Source organism: Nelumbo lutea, chromosome 7 (assembly GCF_056320005.1).
Source record: "Nelumbo lutea isolate HS-2025 chromosome 7, American lotus-T2T, whole genome shotgun sequence".
Lineage (NCBI taxonomy): Eukaryota > Viridiplantae > Streptophyta > Magnoliopsida > Proteales > Nelumbonaceae > Nelumbo > Nelumbo lutea.
The window spans coordinates 21,776,219-21,797,773 of record NC_142690.1 but is presented as its reverse complement, the minus strand read 5'-3'; the positions used below and the strand labels follow the sequence as shown (position 1 = coordinate 21,797,773).

The window sequence follows — 21,555 nt, the reverse complement described above, 5'->3', positions numbered from 1 at the left end:
CTCTCCCTTCAAAACTATAAAGAGCTTAATTCAATTATTAGAAACTTCGCTGGGAATTTTTGGATGATAAGAAACATATATTTATATTAAGGCTTGGAAGGAATTTCTTAAGCCAAAATCCCTTGGTGATCTAGGTATCAAGTATATGGGCATTATGAACAAAGCTTTGGTATCTAAACTGGGTTGGAGAATGCTTCAAGAACCAAATCAACTTTGGGCCAGAGTTTTGTATGGTAAATATGTTCATTGTGTAAATTTTTGGAATCTTCAGATTCAAGATAAGGGTTCTATTGTTTGGGAATCTATCTTGTCCTATAGAGAGCTTTTATAACTGGGTTGCTTCTACATAGTGGGCAATGGTTACTCTATCAATTGTTGGTTTGACCCTTGGGTACAATAATCAATGGCATTTGGATGTTCTGAATTAAACTTTGACCTAGTCACAATTTGCTAGATCCAAAAGATCCCTATCTCTTCAAATGTTGTGAGGAACCAAGACAGTATTTTTTTTTTTGATAAAGACCATAAGGGGCTACACAAGATGGGGGGTAGCACGTCTCCAAAGATCACTAGAACAAATGAGAGCTAAATGGAAGGGGAGCTTGCAAGGATCTAAAGAAACTATACTATTGATAGTCGATAGGGCTTCATGGGTCAGCCAGTCAGCAACTTGATTTGCTTCACAATAGACATGCTTGTAGGCTAAACTATTCACAAACAACTCTTTCATCCGCAGGCAGCCTTGAATGATGCTTTTGAGATTCCCTAGTGGGGTTGTCTTTCGATTCAGGCAATCGATCACGAGCTTAGAGTCTCCTTCGATGATGACAGGATAGTCTTTAAAATTCCAGGCTAAATTGTGGGCTTTCTAGGCAGCCAAGCCTCTGCTACATTGATAATAGTAATTCCAAGATTAAAAGCTTTAACATCAACAACTTCCCCCAAGTGACTTCTCACAATACTAGCAACCGAGCAAACGCCACCATCAGTGCATGAGGTGTCAAAGTTAATCTTTACTGTTCCAACCTCAGGAGGGACCTCATGATATTCCATAAAAGAGTTAAGGGCCCTCTCAATGATGATGTGGGGGAACTAGCTGTGTTGTTGAACATATTTTGATTTCTGTTCTTCCATAGATACCACAATATGAACATGTATTTTTCTGTTGGCTTATCATCCTCTTTAAGCGAATCCTCACACATATTGGACCATCACCCACGTTTGTTTTGCAATTGAACATTCCCTAAATATATGACTTAAATCCTCTTCCTCCCCACAAACATTATAGTCACCATCAATATTAAATTATCTTCTTTTGAGAAGGGATTTGGATGGGAGCCTATTGTTGAGAAGCAAGAATAAAAACACTTTTAACTTGGGAGGACATTTCAAATTCCAAACTTTAGAAACCTAGTTAAAATCATCTCTGATCACTGACTCAGTATTGCTCTTAATGTTGTACGCTGACTTAGTTGTAAAAAGACCAATAGGGTTTAGTCTCAAGATCATTCTGTCACTCTTAAGGTTAGTTGGAACAAAAATTGCTTTTATCCTCTTCCAAATTTGGGAAGGCACCAAGGACTTCACTTTTCTTCCAAATTTTCCTTTCCTGGTCAATAACCTCACTAACCAATAGCCCTTTATTACCAATAGTGTCTTGGGGAACCAACTTGGCTAAAGGAGTGTTACTCACCTATTTGTCATTCCAAAAGTTAACTGAATAACCATTACAATTTCCCAATCAATACCCTTAGTAAATAAATCCTTGGCCATTAAAATCCCTCTCCAAGCCCAAGAGATTCTTTTTTTTTTATTTATTTTGGCATTCCAAAAATCCTCCTTTTTGAGATATTTATTTTTGACAATTCTGACCCACAAATTTCCTTCGTCATTGATAAATTTCCATCCTAATTTCGCTAAACAGGCTTCATTAACCCAATGGAGATTTTTAAGACCAAGACCACCCCTATTTTTGTTTAATAACACTTGGTTCCAATTCATTAGGTGAATTGGCTTCTTGTCACTTGAATTGGTCTACAAAAACTTTTTTTTTTTATATTTATCAATTTCCTCAATAACATTATTTGGGATCTTGAAAGATCTCATTATAAAATGTGGAATCATATTAGTTGTAGAGTTAAGCAGAGTAACTCTACCAGCCATTGAGAGAGAGTTTCTCTTCCATCCCGCAAGCGAGTTAAGAATTTTTTCCTTAAGGTTTGGAAAGGTATTCTTTATGACTCTACCATTAATGATGGGGACACCTAAGTAGGTTTGAGCATCTTTTTCAAGAGGGATCTTCAATATTTTCGCCAAAATTTTTTGGAACCTCATAGGCATGTTTTTTGAAAATAAGATTGTAGACTTGCTGAAATTAGGAGATTGCCCTGAGGCCTATGCACATTCAGTCAAAATTTCTTTGATCCTTAGGCAAGTTGAGATTGGAGCTTTAGCAAAAATTGAACAGCCATATGCAAATGGCAGAATTGGGATCTTTGGGCCCACCCTAGCCAACTTGCATCCAGTCGGGTTCCCCCTACTTAGAGAATCTTTCTCCAACTTTTTTTTCAAGAGCCTCTGTACAAAGAACGAAAATATATAGAGATAGGGGGTCTCCCTGTCTAATCCCTCTAGAGGGAAAGAACTCCCTAGAGGGGGACTTATGTGCTAGAGTATTGCCTCTTGTATTTATGTTGATGCTTCGACTTGTTAGACATTTATTCTAATCATTGCAAATTTGGCAAGAGTATTGGCTCTTGTTCATTTTAATCATTGCAAATGTGAGTTCCATTTTGGGAGCTAGCATCTGAAGAGTTTGTTTGATATATATTTGGGAGCTAGCATTTGAAGCCTGGATTGAGTTGAGTTATTTCATAAATTGCATATAGGTATCTTGTACTTTGGGGGTAGTGACAAATAGGTACCTTAAACTTTCAATTGCAACACTTAAGTGCCCTGATCTCTCAAAAATAAACACTTGGGTCCATCCGTTAGTATTCCATAAGTTAAACATTACATAATGCCAAAAATTATCCTTCTCATGTATTTCTGAGATCATTTTCAGGTAACCGAACGTCTCCCCATGATGATGTTCTCGCATGGGTAGCAAATAACTTATTCAAATTTTTCGATGACGACATTCTCTGGTGATCATTTTACTTTATAGAATGATCTCATTCGTACAACTTCTAGTACATTCGAATGTATGGCAGATGGTAAGATTCGGGCCTAGATTGGATATGGCCGGCCTTATGGGTTTTATGTGTTGATATCAGTCCATTTGGTCCATTGCATTTCATTTCCTAGTCAAGACTTGGAATCTCATTCATTCAATTTCAAGTACATTTTAAAATGAGTTCACGTTTGCTACAACTATGACCTTAGATATGTTTCAATGGCTCCACCAACAAGTCACTTCAGCTAACTCAAAGTGGGGCCATGACAACAAATCAAAGGATTTACTTTAGTTGTTTCAGTACTGGACTAGGACATTGTCGTAGCAAATGTGGATTCTTCTAAAATACAACACATGCCAAGTTTAGGGCCCAAACTGGTTATGGGTTTTAGGTGTTGATGTTGGTCCATCAAATCCATTTCGTTTATTTCCTTGTAGAAGGTATCAAGTCCATTTTCCAACTGATGGGTGGCTTAGTGGTACAATTGCTGGCTCGTTCCAATATAGACTTGAGATTGAATCATGCTGCCACTACGGGTTAGAAGAGTTCTGTGTATGGGGGATGGGTTTACTCCTCCCCTCATTGTGTGATAGATTTGTTCATGGGCCGAGCTTAGGTTTGGCTTTTACCAAATTTTGAATGGGTACAGTATGAAGCCTGAGCCCGACATAGTGTAAAGTCAAACATGAAGCCTGACCTGTGAATAGGTCTATTGTGTAGTCCAATAAACAGAAAAAATGCCCATAAGTAGGTAAGTAGAGCTCGTGCTTGGTTTTTAATTTGAACAAGTGATAATTTCCTGTTGGTGCATTTTCTCTAATGAGTTGTGTGAATAAAATATTTTTCTGTTTTGTATTGGTGGCTAGATCCCAAACTTATTCCAATCACTAAAAACCTCTAATATTGGTATAGAATGGATTCCAATTAGATTTTGTCCCCGTTCATGCTAATTTAAAAGGGAGGGAGGTTCATTAGAAACCCTTTGGGTCAAGTACCATTTTACCTAAATATCTTAATAATACCCAAAATCCTTTGTGAGAGTGACTAAGAATAGAGAATTGTACCAATAACCAATGAAATACTTTAGAATGTCTAGCGAATATCAACAAGTATTGTGGAATCAATTTCTCAACATTGTATTTTTTGAGTAGGGGTGGCTATGAGTTGAACTTTTTGTGAGTTATTTGAGTTTGGTTTATGAAAATATTGATTTGGTTATATCTAAATTGAGCTTTGAGCCTAGTTTAAGCCTAATATATAGGTTCGTTTATTAATCAAGTCGATCTCAAACCCAATAAAACATTTGCATGTATCACAATACCAATGAAATACTTTATGAATGGTTATAAGTGGACAATTTTTCAATAGTTATTTTTTGAAAAGTAATTTTTTTACCCTTATATAAAATTATCAAAATACCAAAATACTCAAAAAAACACCGGCCGTCTTCTTCGTCCAAGGCCGTGTTTTTTTTTTTTTTTCTATTTAAAAATTAAATCCTTTATTATATCCATATAAATCATGATTATCAATTTATCGTCATCGTCATCATCATCATCAACTACGCTCTAATCAATCACAAAGCTATTTCCGATCGACGTTTCCACATTGATTTCCAGCAATTCACACCTGCGACAATCCTCATCTACACGCTCTCAAACTTTGATATCTGGTAAGGTATCGTAATTCTACATGGGTGGTGGAAGCCATATTCATCCTTAGCAATAGTGAGAGTTGAAGTATATAACTGGAACCACTAATGATGATGACCCATGTACAGTGGTGTCGTTTTCGGACTATCACCGACTTCTCGTTCATCGCCTCCCGATCGAAGCAAGTGTTGCCGGAGGCTGGCTTGGTCGAAGACAGCTAGCTTTCTCTTTGGATTGAGTACCCATTTGGCCATTTGAACGCTGTAACAAGTTACAACTTACAGGTTTTCTAAAAGGTACAGGGGTTTTTGTTTAAGTGAAAACATAGGGGAGGTGTTTATGATTCTCAGAAAACGCAGGGGAGGTTTTTATATTTTGCCCATTTGTTTTCTAACCCTACCCCGTTGTCTCATTCGACGGTCACAGAATTGAGAAGTGCTTCCCCTGTTTTGTTTGAACCTGGACTGAAACTTGGAAGGTGTCTTCCCTTCCACAGCGGCGGCCGGCGGTATCATTTCCACTACAATCAGCTAGCCAGAGACCGGCGAGGCGACGGTGTCATCTCCTCCGAGCTCCGAGTACCCAGAGTAGGCGGCGTCCCCATTCTCTATAGGCAGCAACCATTGACATCTCCATCAGGTCTCTCTCTCTCTCTTTCTCCCCCCTCCACTCCAGTTTGCCGACCCCTATGAATGAGATGTTTCCCTTTAGAAATGTTTCGATTCTGGACTGCAACTCTGCAAGTCTGGAGATGTTCCCAATATACATGGCGGTGGTGTTCCTAACTTCCTACTAATCAGCGTGTGGAGTTCAAGATAACCCGGATTTAATTTCATTCTTCTTATAAATCAATGGTAATAAATCGGGTGGCAAGTTTTCTTCCCTAAATAATGATAAAAATTTAATTTTTTTCTAGAAAATTTCCCAGTTAAATGTCGAATTCATGCTCTACTGCTTGCACTCATGCACTGTACATATTTGTAAAATGTAAATGTAATCTTCCCAAACTGTCAAGTTCAAGCTATTGTCTTATGGATATCCTATCCCCGAATCGGCATATGATGTAAACAGAAAAAAAATGTGATTGGTTTTGTTATTTGTTGAAGGCATAGCAGTTAGAACTCCAATTTGTATTTATTTATTTTACTCATAAGGGGAGGGTTTTATTCGGGTGGTGAATTTGACATAAGCATCCGTGGGTTTCGGATGGTGAAGGTGTTATTTAATTAACTAGAACATCTTTTGGAACATGGCTTTGTTTTAGTGTGTCATGTTATTCTTTTGTGTCAATGTGTATTTTCAGGTCTACCTTTATTTGGAATTGGAAAGAATGTTAGAACTTAGGATTTGTTTAACAAAATATATTTGTTTAGCTTTTTATTTTCTCTGTTTTACTATTTAAATAGGGATATCTTTTGAATAAACCATAACTTCATAGAGAAATTCAAGCTACAGCCTACAGGTGCAAAAAAAAAAAAAAAAAAAAAAAAGAAGAAGTCTATTTGAAACTTGGATTACAATTTACAGCTACAGGTGTCAAAAAATATCTAATTTACAGGTAGGGCTTCGGACTCGAGATCAAGGCCCGATGGTTGAACTGTGCTTGGGCTCAGGATTGGGCCTGGATATATTGTATTGATAATGAGTGAAAGCCCGGCCTGATCCCAGCCCGACACAGCGTGAACAGGTCTAGTTATAATCAGGGGCTTGGTTTTGAAGGCAGAGATCTCAATACTGTTGAAAAATCTAGAATTTGCATCGCTGTTAGTAACAGTATTAAAAGCAATTGAAGTTGTCTCATAAAGGAGTTCACCATAGAGTTTTGGAAAAAAGCCTAGAAAAAAAAGTTTCAGTGGGGTGGACAACTAGAAGGGGAAGGGGTTTTTTATAAGGGTATATTAGATGTTTTAACCCTCTCCGTTAGAGGGGAGGTTTTAATACTTAAGAGAAATCTGGAGAAAGGTTTAAGTCTTTTATCCTAAAAATTTTTGATTAGTTTCTTATTTTTTAGGGTTTTGATAGATATTCGAAGATGTTGAACAAGAAGCAAGTTCGATATCCTCGTCGGGGTTCGTGTGATACAAGTTTTATGCCTTTGAAGAAGGTATGCTGTTATTGTTCTTCTTCTTGAAAGAAAAAACAAGGCTCCGCCCTTTCTCTTCTTTTGGAACTAAAAGTAGGGGTAGATTAGAACAGAAAATAGGGGCTCTGCCCCTTCTTCTCCATCATTTTTGGGGTTTTTCTTTCATGTTTTCTTCTTTCTAAGACAAGAATAGGGGCTCTGACCCTTCTTTTACTCTTCTGTGTCTATGACAAAAATAGGGCCTCATGTCCTTGTTGTCATGTATTCCTGAGTCATTAATCCATCTAGAGAATTGGTTCTAGCGATTCTGGTGATTCTTTAGATGAGAATGCTATTTGGTTGTTTGTGGTAATTCTACAAATTAGATTCTATCTAGAATAGAATCTTAAGTTTTTGGCTCATTTTTAAGAAGTGAAAAAATTTCATTTCTTAAAATGTCTGAGTGTGAAATTCAAACTTCAACTCTCTCTCTCTCTCTCTCTCTCTCTCTCTCTCTCTCTCATTTCCGCAAGTTTCCACCTCCCTCTCCCTTGCCTCTTCTCCCCCCTCACCTTTTATTTACCGATTCCTCCCATGATCATCAAAATGTTGCTATGGGCTATGGCCAGAGATATATTACCAATTGTTTAGATGAACTGTACAATCGGGAGTTGTACATGCAGTCATGCAGAAGCAAAGAAGGGAGACACTATGGACTCTTAAGAATACGATTGTTTCTTGATTTTTAGGGTCCTCTCAGAGTTGCAAACTACAGGAGAAAACAAAAAAAAAAAAAGATTTTTATGAAGATACTTATTGAGTAAGATTCCCAAGCAAACAGGTTCGAGTTAGAGTGTTTAGCAATTTCCTTGGTCCTTCAGTGATGGTTATGTAGTCATGGAAAAGCCAAACTTGATAAACAACCACATTCATACCTTCTCAATAGGGTAAACCTATGGGTTCATTTCCTAGGTTTTCCAATCAGATGCTTAATGAAGAACTATGGGTTCATTTCCTAGGTTTTCCAATCAGATACTTAATGAAGAATGGCAATGTTGACTTGGGTTCAAGGATTAGAAAGCCTTATGAACCATCATTAAGGAAAAAGTTCATTAAGAAATAAGCTAAGCAGTGGAAAAAGTTCATTCGAATGAAAGTATCCTTTTATGTTTATAATCCTTTGGTGCGTAAAGTTAAATATAAAACTTCTTAATGTAGAAGAGATTATTGTAACAGTTCAGTATGAGCGTTTGGCTTATTTTTGTTATCTTTGTGGCAGGTTAGGCCATGTGTATGATTCTTGTTCTCTAAAGAATGACATTAAGGAGAAGATCTTAGAATCTGAAGATGAGGACGGAATACAGAAACTATGAAGTTACTTGGAAACTCATTACTCAGATTCTATCGATTGTGAGTCAAGCTCTTCGGTGAAAGGTGGTTCAACCAAATCTATATATGCTGTTCAAGCCCATTATCGGAGTACAAAGGATCTGAACCAGAAGTCATTGGACTCACTGGTAGGGGAAGCCGGTGTAGAGAACCCGGAAACGAAAGGCGATGTACAACTATCAAACCCCAAAATTGAAGGTGACACAGATGGAAACAATGCGCACAACATGCAAATCTCAAAAGTAATTGAGCCTTCTACCTCAAATCATGGTGGCGTGAATGGCATGATATCTTCCTCACCAAATTCACAAGGAGTTGTGATTTGTCAAACAATAGAAATTGGAGAGAAGATGAATATTGACTGGCCGATGAAGGTGGGAGAAACGGATGGAGTTTGCACTGATAAGAAGTCAATCCCTATAAGTTAGGAGGTGTCTAGAAGAGAAATCATTGTTGAGGATGAACCCATGGAGATAAGAAATCAATTTTATTCTGGAGGTACTTCTTCTATTGGTATGGCATCAACATCCTCTTTTGACCCAAAGCCAATGTAATCTTTTTTGGATAGAGAGAGACAGGAGAGAAGAGAAGAGAGAGGAGAGGAGAAGAGAAGAGAGAGGAGAGGAGAAGAGAAGAGAAGGGAGAGAGTGAGATATTTGATTGGGAAAACAAAAAACAATAGCTGGCGGCACCCCAACCTATCTTTTATATTAACTTAATATAAAGAATGAGAAAATTACAATTATGCCCCTGGCTACACTCTCTACTAACAAAAAAGTAAGAAGAAAATAAAAGACACTGGTTGACAGCATCTTAGGCTGATGGCATGCTACTAACAACTGTAAAATAACAAAAAATAAACAATCCTCACAACAGCCAAGATTGATTGTGTCTTCAACCCAAGCCCAAGCCCAAGCCCAAGCCCATCGTTTGAAACATAAGCCTGAGGTTGCGATTGACGAATCATTAAGGCCCAATTCCCATTCTAAAACTGTGGAGATTCATATGGGCCTCAACTTCAAAAAGCAGGCTTGGTTGCGTAATACCTCTATTACTGTGTCATCTGGGGCTAAGGTGGCAAGCCCAAAATTGTCGCCACCCCAATCATGAAGCTTCTATCTTGGAAAGACCAAGGTGGGGGGAGTCCCCAAGCAATTTGACTTCTATCTAAACTCCCCTGAGATGAACAACTTGTTATTTTCATAATGGAGATGAGATGCAGTGAAGAAAGATCTCAAAAGCTATTGTTAGTTTTTAATTATTTCCATTTTCATATTGTGCTTGCTATTTGGGATCTAGATCTAGGGGTTGTGGTTAGGCGGGAGTGAAAATGTCAATTTGAATATTTTGTATTCTTCTTCTCATATTGTGTGGGCAAATGTTTTAAGCTGTCCTCATTATTTGTGGGCTGTCTGTTGTGTCTATGGCCATCCAATTGCATCTTCTAGGCAGGTGGTTTGGGATTCAATTCACCATCTCAGTTGTTCTCATCAATTCCCATGGTTACTTATGGATGACCTGAATGTTGTTTGTCATTCTCGTGTGAAAGAAGGCAGTCGATCTGTAAGCCAACTTGCTAGTATTAATTCTCTAAGTAATGACTGCAAGCTTATATATATTGGCTTTAAAGGACCTATGTTTACTTGGTCTAATGCCAACCAAATTTTCTCATCAGAGAGCACAATGATAGAGCACTAGCTTCAATGGAATGGTTGAATTTCTTCTCTACAGCCCGGGTCCAACATTTCCCAACTATTGGTAGTGATCACTACCCTATTGTTTTCATACCAAATTCACACTACCCAACAACGTATTTGTACACCCCATTTTGAGGCCTTTTGGACCAAAGAACATGGATATAAAGAAGAAATTCATAATTTTTGGAGGTATGTTATTGGTGGTTTCCTTGCTAATGTTGTAGTTGTAAAAGCCATCTTAAACGTTGGAGGGTAGTCTCGTGAAGGTAAGGCGGTGGAGAAGAATCTTGAAGGTTGAAGCTAAGGATTTCTGGTTTGAGGAAGTTAGAGTTCGAGACAAGCTGAGCTTAAAGATAAAGGAAGGGAGGAGGGCTATGGTTTTGGTGACTGGGGTAGGAATAGTGGAATGGCTCAGGAATTTTGTGGAAGAAGCAGGATTAAAAGGCAAGCAAAGCAATAGGTATGAGGTTGGAACTAAGGAAGGTAAGACTTGTATAGTCGAAAGTAGGCAGAATACAAAGGGATGTTATCTAACTTTGGTTGAGTTCTTTGGCAAAGGAAAGAAACAAATGGTTTGCTTCCCGATAGGAAGGCAGAGTCAAGGATGGAAGGATGTTAGCAGGTTATTTGATGAGTTTTTGTGCAGTGGAGGAACAACTACGAAGGAGAGTCCAGTAAGGGAGGAAGAGGCAAATCAGAATGTTAGTTCGATTGGAAACTTGGAAAAGGAGTCTGTGGTTATAGTGAAAGCCAACGAACAATGTAGACTGTTGGATTACTCGAGGAAGGAAGAACGGGAGAGTAAGTTTATAATTCAGGCAGGGATACAAGTTACGAACTAGAGGAAAGTTTGCAGATCTCTTGACCTCGAATCTAAGACTAAAAAATGAGTTCATTATAACCCCCTTTGGCAAATGCAAAACCTTAGTGTGTTTTCAAGAGAACAAAGTAGACCTTTTGACTGTTAATTTTCAAACTGAATTAGGAGCTTTTACAATCTTCAGATGGAATCCTCTCTCGAATACTAAGGATTACTTTGTTGCAGATGGAGTACTGGTGCACATAATAGGGCTGCCTTTTCACCTTTGGAAGCAAGAAGTAGCAGAGTCCATTGCATTGATGTGTGGAGGGCGACTAGATGGTGCTTATTTGGGAGATCTCCACTTTGCGGCCATCCTTCTAAGTGGAGTGAAGATTGAAGATATCCCAAGGAAGGTGCAAATAAGGGCGGAAAATGCCTTTTATCAGTTTGGCTGGCCTCCTCCATAGAAGCAAGCTTGTGGAAAGAGGCTAGAATGGAGGGAGGGGAAAAGGTTGAAGAAGTTGTATGTGGAATAAGGAGATTGAAATTTTCAAATTTGAATGGAACTTATACCAAAATGGGCCAACATTTGCTGGGGGGCCAGAAAGATGTGGGGAAGATGGAAGGTCAAAGGCTTAAAATGCAAGAAACCTCCCTTAAGTGTAGCAAAACCTATGCACAAGTGGTGGCTGGGAATAATGCCACATTAGGGGTAAATACTAATGAGGGGAGTAATCAAGAGGCAGCTGTTATTCCTCGCCCTGAGATATGAAACAGGGTCGTTGAAATGGGAAATAATAGAGATGATGGATTAGGGAGCCACGTGGGTTCGGATGGTAGGTGTAGATGAACCAAGGCTTTGGGACTTTCTTTCTTGCTTAAGGCCGAGGATTAGAGGAGAGGTGGGCCCAACACTGAGTCCACGGCTAAGCCTCTTAAGGCCTTTTTCTTAAAGTCACATGAGAACTTAGTCTCACGTGACCCAAGGGGGAGAAATTGATAGATGCCTCTAATAGTCTATCATCTTCTTTCTCGAGCTCCGACTCACGACTTCGAATTGTGGAACTCAATGTGAAACCTAGCAGCTCTCTTCAGTGGATCCCAACAAAAATGGTGAATCACGTGACCCCTTAGAGACAAAATCCAAGGTATATTAAGTGCAACAACATGGAAAAGTTGGAAAATGGAGATTGGGCCGTACAAGTAGAGAGTAGCAACGAATATAACTCAGATGAAACCTTCAGTTTGCATAGCGTGGATTTGCAAGCGAAGGAAAACTTGTTTGAAGTAATGGTGACACAAACAATGCAGAACAAATCTCACACCCCAATGACATGAAAGTTAACCCAAAATCTCAGGACTTACAGGATTTAAATGCAAAAGAACGGACCTCTCTCTTGAGCACGGATAAGGTTGTTCCAGGAATGGTAAAACAGGGTTTGGGTCTTCAAGAGTGTAGGCAAGATGGTGGTGTTTGCACTACCATGTCCACTTCGTGGGAGTTACCTTGTAGGGGACCGACACCAAAATTGTTTGCAGTTGGCCAACAATCTAGCCCAAGTGGTCCTTGTGCTCTCCCTCCCCATTCTGGTATCAGTGTCAATTTGGTTTTGGTTACTAATAGGTGTGTTTTGCCTGAAATAGGTGTATCGACATCCCATCTAGGTGGTAAAACAAAGGAAGGAGTTCGAGAAGGTTACAACTAGGTGAAGGGGGGGGTAGATAAAATTTGGGGTTTGATCTTTGTAGAGTTCGAGGAACTAAGTCGAAAGGAAGGTTATGTGGAAGGCTACAGTGAGATGGTGAAGGGTGATGATGAGGAAAACAAGAGAGTGAAAAGAAAAAAAAGAGATCTGAGGTGGAAAGATTAATTTGTGATATTGAAGGGGATTTAGAGTTTAGTGGTAGGGGAGATAGGAGGAAGGGTGTGAAGTAAGGAGCTGTCACTAGTTGAGGGATTTTTTAAGATTTGTGCCTATGAGAATAGTTAGTTGGAGTGTGAAAGGATTGGGAAGTGCAAGGAAAAAGAGGGTGATTAAGGACCTACTGAAGAGAGAAAAGCCTGACATTGTACTTTTGCAAGAAACAAAATTGCCAGAATTGGATGAAAGGTAGGTGAGAAGTATATGGAGGTCTAGAGGAGTTAGTTGGGGTTCAGCCCCATCGTGGGGAGCTTCAGGAGGGATTGTTACACTATGGAAAGAGGATGTAGTAGAAGCAGTGGAGGAGCTGATAGGTAGGTGCTCAGTGTCCCATTAAATTCAAGAATGTGGCAGATGGATTCACTTGGGCGTTAACCAATATTTGTGGTCTCAATAACTATAGGGAAAGGAATGGTATGTGGGATGAGTTATATGAAATTCAAGGTTTGTGGGAAGGCCCATGGTGTTTGGGAGGGGGCTTAAATGTTACATGGATTTTTGAGGAAACTAGCAATTCCTAACAATCCATCACGAATAGCATGAGGAAGCTTAATAGCTTTATTGTGGATTGTGAGTTTAAGGAAATCCCACTTTTATAAGCCAAATTCACTTGCTCTAACCTACAAGAAACCCCTTTTTGGTCAAAGTAGGATAGATTTATCTTCAACTTAGATTGGCAGAATTATTGGGAAAACCTATTGTTCTGAGCTTTGCCTAGGTAACCTCAGATCACTGTCCCATAAGAATAGGTTTGGAAGATTTTATCAGTGAACCCAGATTGTTTAGGTTCGAGAATATGTGGCTCACCCACCTGGACTTTGTGAACAAAGTAAAAACTTGGTGGAATGAGGAATTGAGGGGAATAAAGTGGAAAGGGGTCGGCAACTATATTGACCATGTGGGGAGGGACAACCATCCAGCAAACCTTCAGTCTCATGCATTCAAATGACTCCCTATACACCTTTGAGTCATCCACCTCCAAAATCCCACCATAGAGGTTTCTGATTTTCCAGCGAATCTCGTTACTCCATTGATGTAAAGGGAATCCAAAGACTAACCCATAAATGACCTTGGGTATCGTCCTCTTTTTGCCAAACCCCAAACAACTCTGACCAAGGTTCAAGGTGAAAAAAAGCTCCATTGAAACATCTCGATCTAGTGTTTAGAACTCTTTGAGCTTCTTCCTTAGAAGGTAGGAAGAACAACCATCTCTCCATATCGAGACATCTCACATTGACCCCTTGAGCAGTTCCACCCTTTGGAGGACCAAGATCGAACTTCTTCAACCTCAAAAACCTTCTAGTCGAAGCTTCCTACTAGTAGAAATTTAGGACTGTTATCAGTCTTGAACCCTAATGGATTTTAGGTTCGAAAATAAGAAGAAAGGTAAAGGGAAAAGAGGAGGAAGAGGGAGGAGAAGCAGTAGAACACAAGAGTTGAAAGGAGCAGAAGCTTAATGTTCTGCCGCTGCCACTTTAATTAATATTTATAGGTTATGCTCATTACATGGAAAGGACATAATTGCCCTTAGTCTTTACATAACAAATAGAGCAAAATAAGACTGAAATAAATAACAAATGAAACAACTAAATGACCAATAGCTAACCCTAGGAAGACTAGAACACCTTCTACCCTACGAACACAGTGGGACCATAGCTGTGGGGCCCACATCAGTGTTCTCTACACTCCCCCTCAAGTTGGGAATAAATGTTTATCATTCCCAACTTGGATAGATCCGCCTCTAGCTTCTTCCGTGGTACATCTTTGGTGAGGATATTTGCCAGCTGCATGTTGGAGGTGATGTACGGGAGACACTTCTTGTGATGAGACCCTCTCTCGTACAAAGTGTCGATCAACTTCAATATGTTTAGTTCTGTCATGCTGCACCGGGTTGTGTGCTATATTAATAGCCGCTTGATTATCACAATACAACATCAGGGGCTTCTCATACTCAATACCCAACTCCTCAAGTAGTGATCTCAGCCAAAGAATTTCAGCCACTCCGTTAGCCATTGACCTGTACTTAGCTTCAGCACTAGATCGGGAGACAACACTCTGTTTGTTACTCCTCCAAGAGACCAGGTTACCTCCCACAAGAGCACAATATCCAGAGGTAGATCTTTTGTCATCAACACTCCCAGCCCAATCGGCATCCGTATAGACTTCCACCTTCATGTGGTCATTGTTCTTGAACAATATACCTCTACTCGGGCATCTCTTCAAGTATGCTAGTATTCTTTCTGCTGCTAGAAGGTGCGTGGTTCTAGGAGAATGCATGTACTGGCTGACAACACTAACTGCATAACTGATATCTGGCCGAGTGAGGCATAGATATAGGAGCTTTCCCACTAACCGTTGGAACATAACTTTGTCTTCAAGCAGCTCCCCACTCTCTGCACTAATCCTGTGGTTCTGTTCAATGGGTGTATCCACAGGTTTGACACCCAGCTTTCCAGTTTCTGCCAACAAATCTAGAACATATTTCCTCTGAGAGACAAAGATCCCCTGTTTAGATCTAGCAACCTCAATACCCAAAAAATACCGTAGTGTACCCAGATCTTTCACCTTAAATTCTTGATGAAGGAGCTGTTTGAGGGACTCAATCTCATGGCTGTCATTTCCTGTCACCACAATATCATCAACATATACTGCAAGTAGTGTCAGAGAGGACTCCACCCTCTTGATGAACAGTGTATGATCTGACTGGGCCTGTACATAATCGAACTTCCCAAGAGCTAGTATGAATCTGTCGAACCAAGCTCTAGGTGATTGTTTCAAACCATACCTTATTGAGCCGGCAGACCTTCTTACCTGCCTCTGTATCATAGAATCCAGGAGGCAACTGCATATAAACTTCTTCCTGCAAGTCCCCATTCAGGAAGGCATTTTTAACATCCATTTGGTACAAAGGCCAAGTGTGGCTTGCTGTAACAGATAATAGAACCCGAATGGTGGTCATCTTGGCTACCGGGGCAAATGTCTCCAAGTAATCTATACCACAAGTTTGAGTGAACCCTTTTGCAACTAGCCGAGCTTTGTACCTCTCAATGGAACCATCCGCATTGTGCTTCACAGTAAATACCCATCTGCATCCAACTGGTTTATTTCCTTTGGGCAAGTCAACTAGCTCCCAGGTATTATTTTTCAACAGGGCATCCATTTCAACTTGCATTGCACCTCTCCACTTCGGGACTGATAGGGCTTCTTGCACTGTTCTTGGAATAGGGACATTAGCAACGGAAGTGAGATAGGACCTGTAGGAGGGAGATAGGCGATCATAGGACAAAAACTGGGAGATGCAGTGGCCTGTAGATGTGGTGCAATGCCGTTTTCCTTTACGGATGGCAATGGGAAGGTCAAGGTCATCTGCAGGGGGTGAGGTAGCAATAATGGAAGGAGTCTCTGTGGGCCCTGGGACTGTAATATCTGGACTTGGAGCCCAGAAGAGGTTGGAGCTGGCCGAGACTGCTGATGACCGGGATCAACCTTCCTTCATCGCCTGTGATAGACTCTCAACTCCCGATCCCCCTGACCACCCTCGCTACTGCAGCCCTCATCACCCATTGAAATAGGTAAGGGAACAACCCCAAAAGTATTAACCCTGCCCTCACTGCACTCCCCCTGAAGAAAAGGACCCAAATCTTCACGCTCACTACTCTCCCCCTGAGGAGAGACCCGAGAATAATAGGGTGTCTCTTCAAAGAAAGTGACATCCATGGATACAAACTTCTTCCCTGAGACGGGATCATAGCAGCAATAACCCTTTTGAGTTTGTGCATAACCAAGAAAGATGCATTTGGAGGCATTGGGTTCGAACTTGGGTGATGGGGACCAAGAAGCTGAACAAAACAGGTACAACCAAATGTTTTGAGGGGAATAGTAAACAACTCCTCATTGGGGTATAGAAGGGAAAAATGAGGTTTCATATCAAGAACCCAGGAAGGAACCCGATTAATAAGATATACCGCCGTAAGGATAGCATCACCCCAGAAGCGAATAGGGACATTGGAGGTAAACATAATACTTCTAGCCACCTCCAAGATGTGCCTATTCTTCCTTTCTGCAACCCCATTCTGCTGAGGTGTATGAGGGCAAGTGCTCTAGTGGATAACCCCATGATTAAGGAGGTACGATGCCAATGGCTTAGCAAAGTATTCCTTTGCATTATCAGATCTAAGAACTTTGATCCTGACATCAAACTGGGTTAGGATCATTTGGTGGAAGTTTTGGGTCAGGGCAGGAACCTCATCTCGTGAACGCATAAGATAAACCCAAGAAATCGGGTGTGGTCATCAACAAATAACAAAAAATATCTGTATCCACCCATAGAAGGAATGTGATATGGCTCCCAAACATCAGTATGCACAATATCAAATGAACTATTACTCATTTTATTACTCAATGAATAAGAGTTTCTACAATGTTTAGCAAATTCACAACTTTCACATTTCAACTGAGATAACTCAACAGGCTCAAACAAAGTTGGGAACAGACTCTTTAAGGACTGAAAAGACAAATGACCCAATCGGTTAGGCCAAAGCATAACCGGACTCACAACCTGAGAAACAAGTAACTTCTTATCCACTGGCTCTTCCTGATGAGAACTCTCCCCGAGCAGATAGATCCCATTCGTCTCACAGCCAGTCCCAATCACCTTCTTCGTCTCCAGGTCCTGAAAAACACATCGGTCAGGGAAGAAAGTTACTGAGCAGTTCATATGTTTGGTAATACTACTAACAGAAAGAAGGTTAGTATCAAGTTTAGGAACATGCAAGACAGAAGACAAGGAGATAGTATCCGACAGTTTGATGTCACCCTTGCCAGAAATAGGGACAAGAGAGCCATCAGCAATAGATACTTTATCCCTACCAGAAGATAAGTGATAAGTAGTAAACAATGAGGGCAAGCTAGTCATATGGTCGGATGCACCTGAATCTATTACCCAACAGGGTTCAGTAGTACCTGGAGCGGAGGCATGGTAGGCTAAGGCTCGAGTACCTGAATGTGCAAAGGCCGATGTGGCAGGGGCTGATGATGACTGCGGTGACTGAGCTGAACTGCCAACTTTCTTTTCCAACTGTACTAGAGCAGCCCAAACTGCAGCTAAGGTCTCTAATGGTGTGCCTCTTGTGCCAGACAAGGATGATGAATCAGTAGTCATAGCCACATGAGCATTACCCTTTTTGTTTCTCAACTTTGCCGGGACCAAATGTGGATGCAGCTTCCAACATGTTGTGTGTTTAGGTTTCTTGCAATGCTCACACACCACATCCCTTTTATCTTCCTTCTTTCTGTCCCTCTCTGAATCACCCCCTGTTTTGGGTTTGACAGCTACCAAGGCAGGTGTAAGCGGCTGAGGTTGCATCATGACTTTCCTCCTGGTCTCTTCACTGTGCACTAAGAAGTATGCCTGAGAGAGGGTCACACTATCTCTGGTCAAAATCTGTTGCCTCACAATATCATATTCTGAATTCAGTCCTGCCAAAAACTCAAACACTCTGTTTGTCTCGATGTGCTTTCAATGGGTCTGAGCATCTTTGGGACTCTCCCACTCAAGAGTCTCTAAGTGATCAATCTCATGCCACAGGGACTTCAAGGTAGAGAAGCAGACCGAAACCGGTTTCTCAACTTGTTTAAGGGTATTCACCTCACATTTCAATTCATATGCTCTGGCAACATTAAGGGGTTGGGAGTAAGTTTCTTTCATCACATCCCATATCTCCTTGGCTGTCTTTGTCCATAAGTAATTTCGGCTGATATGAGGCTGCATAGAATTGCACAGCCATGTCATAACCAAATAGTTTTCTTGGACCCACTTGGTATACATAGGGTCTCCCTTGGAAGGTTCTGCCACATCTCCCAAGAAATACCCTACTTTGCCCCTTCCCCCAATAGCCATCATGGCTGATTGGGCCCATTCCAAATAGTTTGATCCATCAAATCTTACGGTTGCAATCTGAAAACCTGTCTCAAAACCACCACCATAACTGCTGTTCCCAAAACTGCCTTCTGCTTGATTCTTAAACTCCATTTCGGTCAAGAACCAGAAGTCTCAAAATTAGGGTTACTACAGTCAAAACAGCACTTGGATTATCAACCACAATCACAAAATCAGTATAGAACCAATCTGTACTCACAGTAGATGTGCATGAAACAGGTATAAAACTGATCTGAAATCAATAACCACACACAACAACAACAGTCCGAACTGTTTTCACCACCTTAGAAGAGTTCGAAACCCCAAAAGAAAACTGAAAAACAGTTTGAAGAACAATCTGATATGCTGAAGCCGAATTGGGGTTTTAATCAGTCCTAAAAGCAAATTCTCAGCCGTACACTCCAGACAGTATCGTACGGATAAGGCTTGTAGTAGGGTTAATATGAAACTTTAAAACTGATCAATGTTGAGGAGAGAACTATTAGGGCCTTCCGCAGTATTAGATCACAAGGTTCAGTCCAGTACTAGGGTTTGCCGCAGGGTTAAGACAAAACCCTAGAGTGGTTCGGCTGCCCTTGCTAGATAGGTCCAACCTATCTTCTCTGATAGTACTTCTCTCAGAAAATAAAAAACTTACAATAGGATGTTGTTCGCTGCCTTCCAAGGTTACCCGAACCCTAGCCTTCTCTGATTCTTCCTGATCACCAACTCGCTGCAACTGTGGCAATTCTTCAAACAGCTGCTAAACCCTCTGGAGATCTCCAAGAACCAGTCAACGAACTCTACTTTCTCAGCTTCCAGCCTTAGATGGTTCTCATGTGGTCGGCTAGACTAGACTCGCATGAGAAACCCTAGCTCTGATACCAAGTAGAAATTCAGGACTGTTATCAGTCTTGAACCCTAATGGATTTCAGGTTCGAAAATAAGAAGAAAGGTAAAGGGAAAAGAGGAGGAAGAGGGAGGAGAAGCAGTAGAACACAAGAGTTGAAAGGAGGAGCAGAAGCTTAATGTTCTGCCGCCGCCACTTTAATTAATATTTATAGGTTATGCTCATTACATGGAAAGGACAGAACTGCCCTTAGTCTTTACATAACAAATAGAGCAAAATAAGACTGAAATAAATAACAACTGAAACAACTAAATGACCAATAGCTAACCCTAGGAAGACTAGAACACCTTCTACCCTACGAACACAGTGGAACCGTATCTGTGGGGCCCACATCAGTGTTCTCTACACTACTAAATGCAGGAAGTTTGATTTTTCCTTCGCACTCTCACTGTTTAGTTCCAAAAAGAAGTACCTGGAGCTTGCTTTAACATGAACTAAGGAAGACTGAGGTAACAATACCAGCAATGACAAACATGAATCTCATCCCTCTTCCCCTTGTCTCTAGACTCTGTACCAGTACCTTTAGATATCCAGGTTCTCCATGGAGCATCAGTCACAGTTGGGCATAACTGTTCCATGAGAGGAATATGTTCAACTATTTGCTTTGTATTTAAATTTTCTAGCCATCAATTTTCCCAAGTTGTCTAGCAAACCCAAGTTCTCTAATTATAACCAGTGCCACTGAGAAATTCTCTAGTTTAAATTCTCCATGGAACATTAGTCACTTAGTGTTTGTTTCATTTTCTAGCCATAACTGTTCCCACACTGAGCAATTCTATAGCTCAGGTATCCATGCTCGAATCTTGACTTGATACAAAAATTGACAGGGAGATTTGAGAAGAAAATATATTTTTAGTGGAAGATATTCAAGTTATGTGCTTGAAGAAATAAATCCTTTCCATTTGGGACATTTCATATTATATGTATATAGTTTCCTATTGCACACTTGAGTTTAGTTCTAGAATTGGGAAAAGTAAATATTTACTCAATGAGATTCTGGAATTCTGGATTCCAAAATCAAAATTCTGAATTAGCTACTCAAATGAAATTCTAAATTCTAGAATCCTGTTTCTAGGATCTAATCTAGAAAACGTTGCCAGAATCTAAAATCTAGATTCTAGAATGCTATAAATGGCTCCAATAATTTCTGTTATTAAAAGGGTTTTGGGTTATTATTTCAATAGATCAATTCAAACTGCCATTAGATGGTTAATTGGATTAAGAAAGTCTACAATGGCATTAATTTATGTAAATCTCTCACTGTTGTTGTTTTTGTAATTAATCTTAGATTTTGATGCTTTACAAATAATCTGGATTTATCAGGGTATATTTTTCTTTTCATGGTTTGATGAATTTATTTATTTGGGTTGTTTTCTTTCTCATTCATTTTATTGATGGCAGTGAATGGATACTCAAGCATGGTTGTTTAAGAGCAGCTGTTTTGGTGCATACACAACTGGGCATATTCGAACGATTGGAGCTTCTAAAAATTTAAAATTTTGGGGTCTACCTTTGCCAGCAGGTATAGCTTTACTACTTTCTTTCTGTGTTTATGGGTTATACTAATAAATATGTATGAAACTAACAGTTTTGTCATGGCTAGTTAGATAATGGGAGGAATTCAGAACATTAGAGATGACCTAGAGGCTAATTTTCAAAATTGTAAATATGTGAATTTGAAATGGTACATCTTTTTTGTTGATAACTGTAAAGATTTTATTTTATTTTTTGATTAGTAACTGCAATAGTTTTATTAATTTGTTATCCTCAGCTAACCATCCCTTTGCCAGTCTATCTGCTAGGCTGTTGGCAAAACAAGCACCCACTTAATAGAAGCACTAAATCCTTCATTATCTCTCTGGCCTCCCTAATCATATGTCTGCTTCTGCATACCCTCTCCATTTCCTCCAACTAACTTATTACGACCTTTGTGTCCCTTTCAATACTTAAATTATTGCAGTTCAAGCTCTTTGCTTTTATTTATTTATTTATGTTTTGATAGGTAGTTCACTCTCTTTGCTTTTCTTA

At 40.0% G+C, this 21,555-nt stretch overlaps 1 protein-coding gene across 17 annotated transcripts in view; it reads left to right on the top strand.

Annotated features, from left to right (window-relative positions):
• The first annotated feature begins 4,688 nt into the window (after positions 1-4,688).
• HDH (histidinol dehydrogenase) overlaps positions 4,689-21,555 on the top strand; it is a 46,140-nt gene continuing 29,273 nt past the window's right edge. For 2 of the 17 annotated variants that reach the window (XM_088954576.1, XM_088954574.1), the window contains exons 1-4: positions 4,689-4,848; positions 4,957-5,124; positions 5,255-5,467; positions 20,929-21,049. In XM_088954576.1, coding sequence (XP_088810702.1) covers positions 20,932-21,049 — 118 coding nt within the window. In that variant the 5' untranslated portion in view covers positions 4,689-4,848; positions 4,957-5,124; positions 5,255-5,467; positions 20,929-20,931. Of the gene's footprint in view, positions 5,125-5,234; positions 5,683-6,844; positions 6,933-8,169; positions 8,793-20,928; positions 21,050-21,555 lie in introns of those variants that run through there. The other 15 variants (XM_088954588.1, XM_088954581.1, XM_088954589.1 and 12 more) reach the window with 13 other exon arrangements.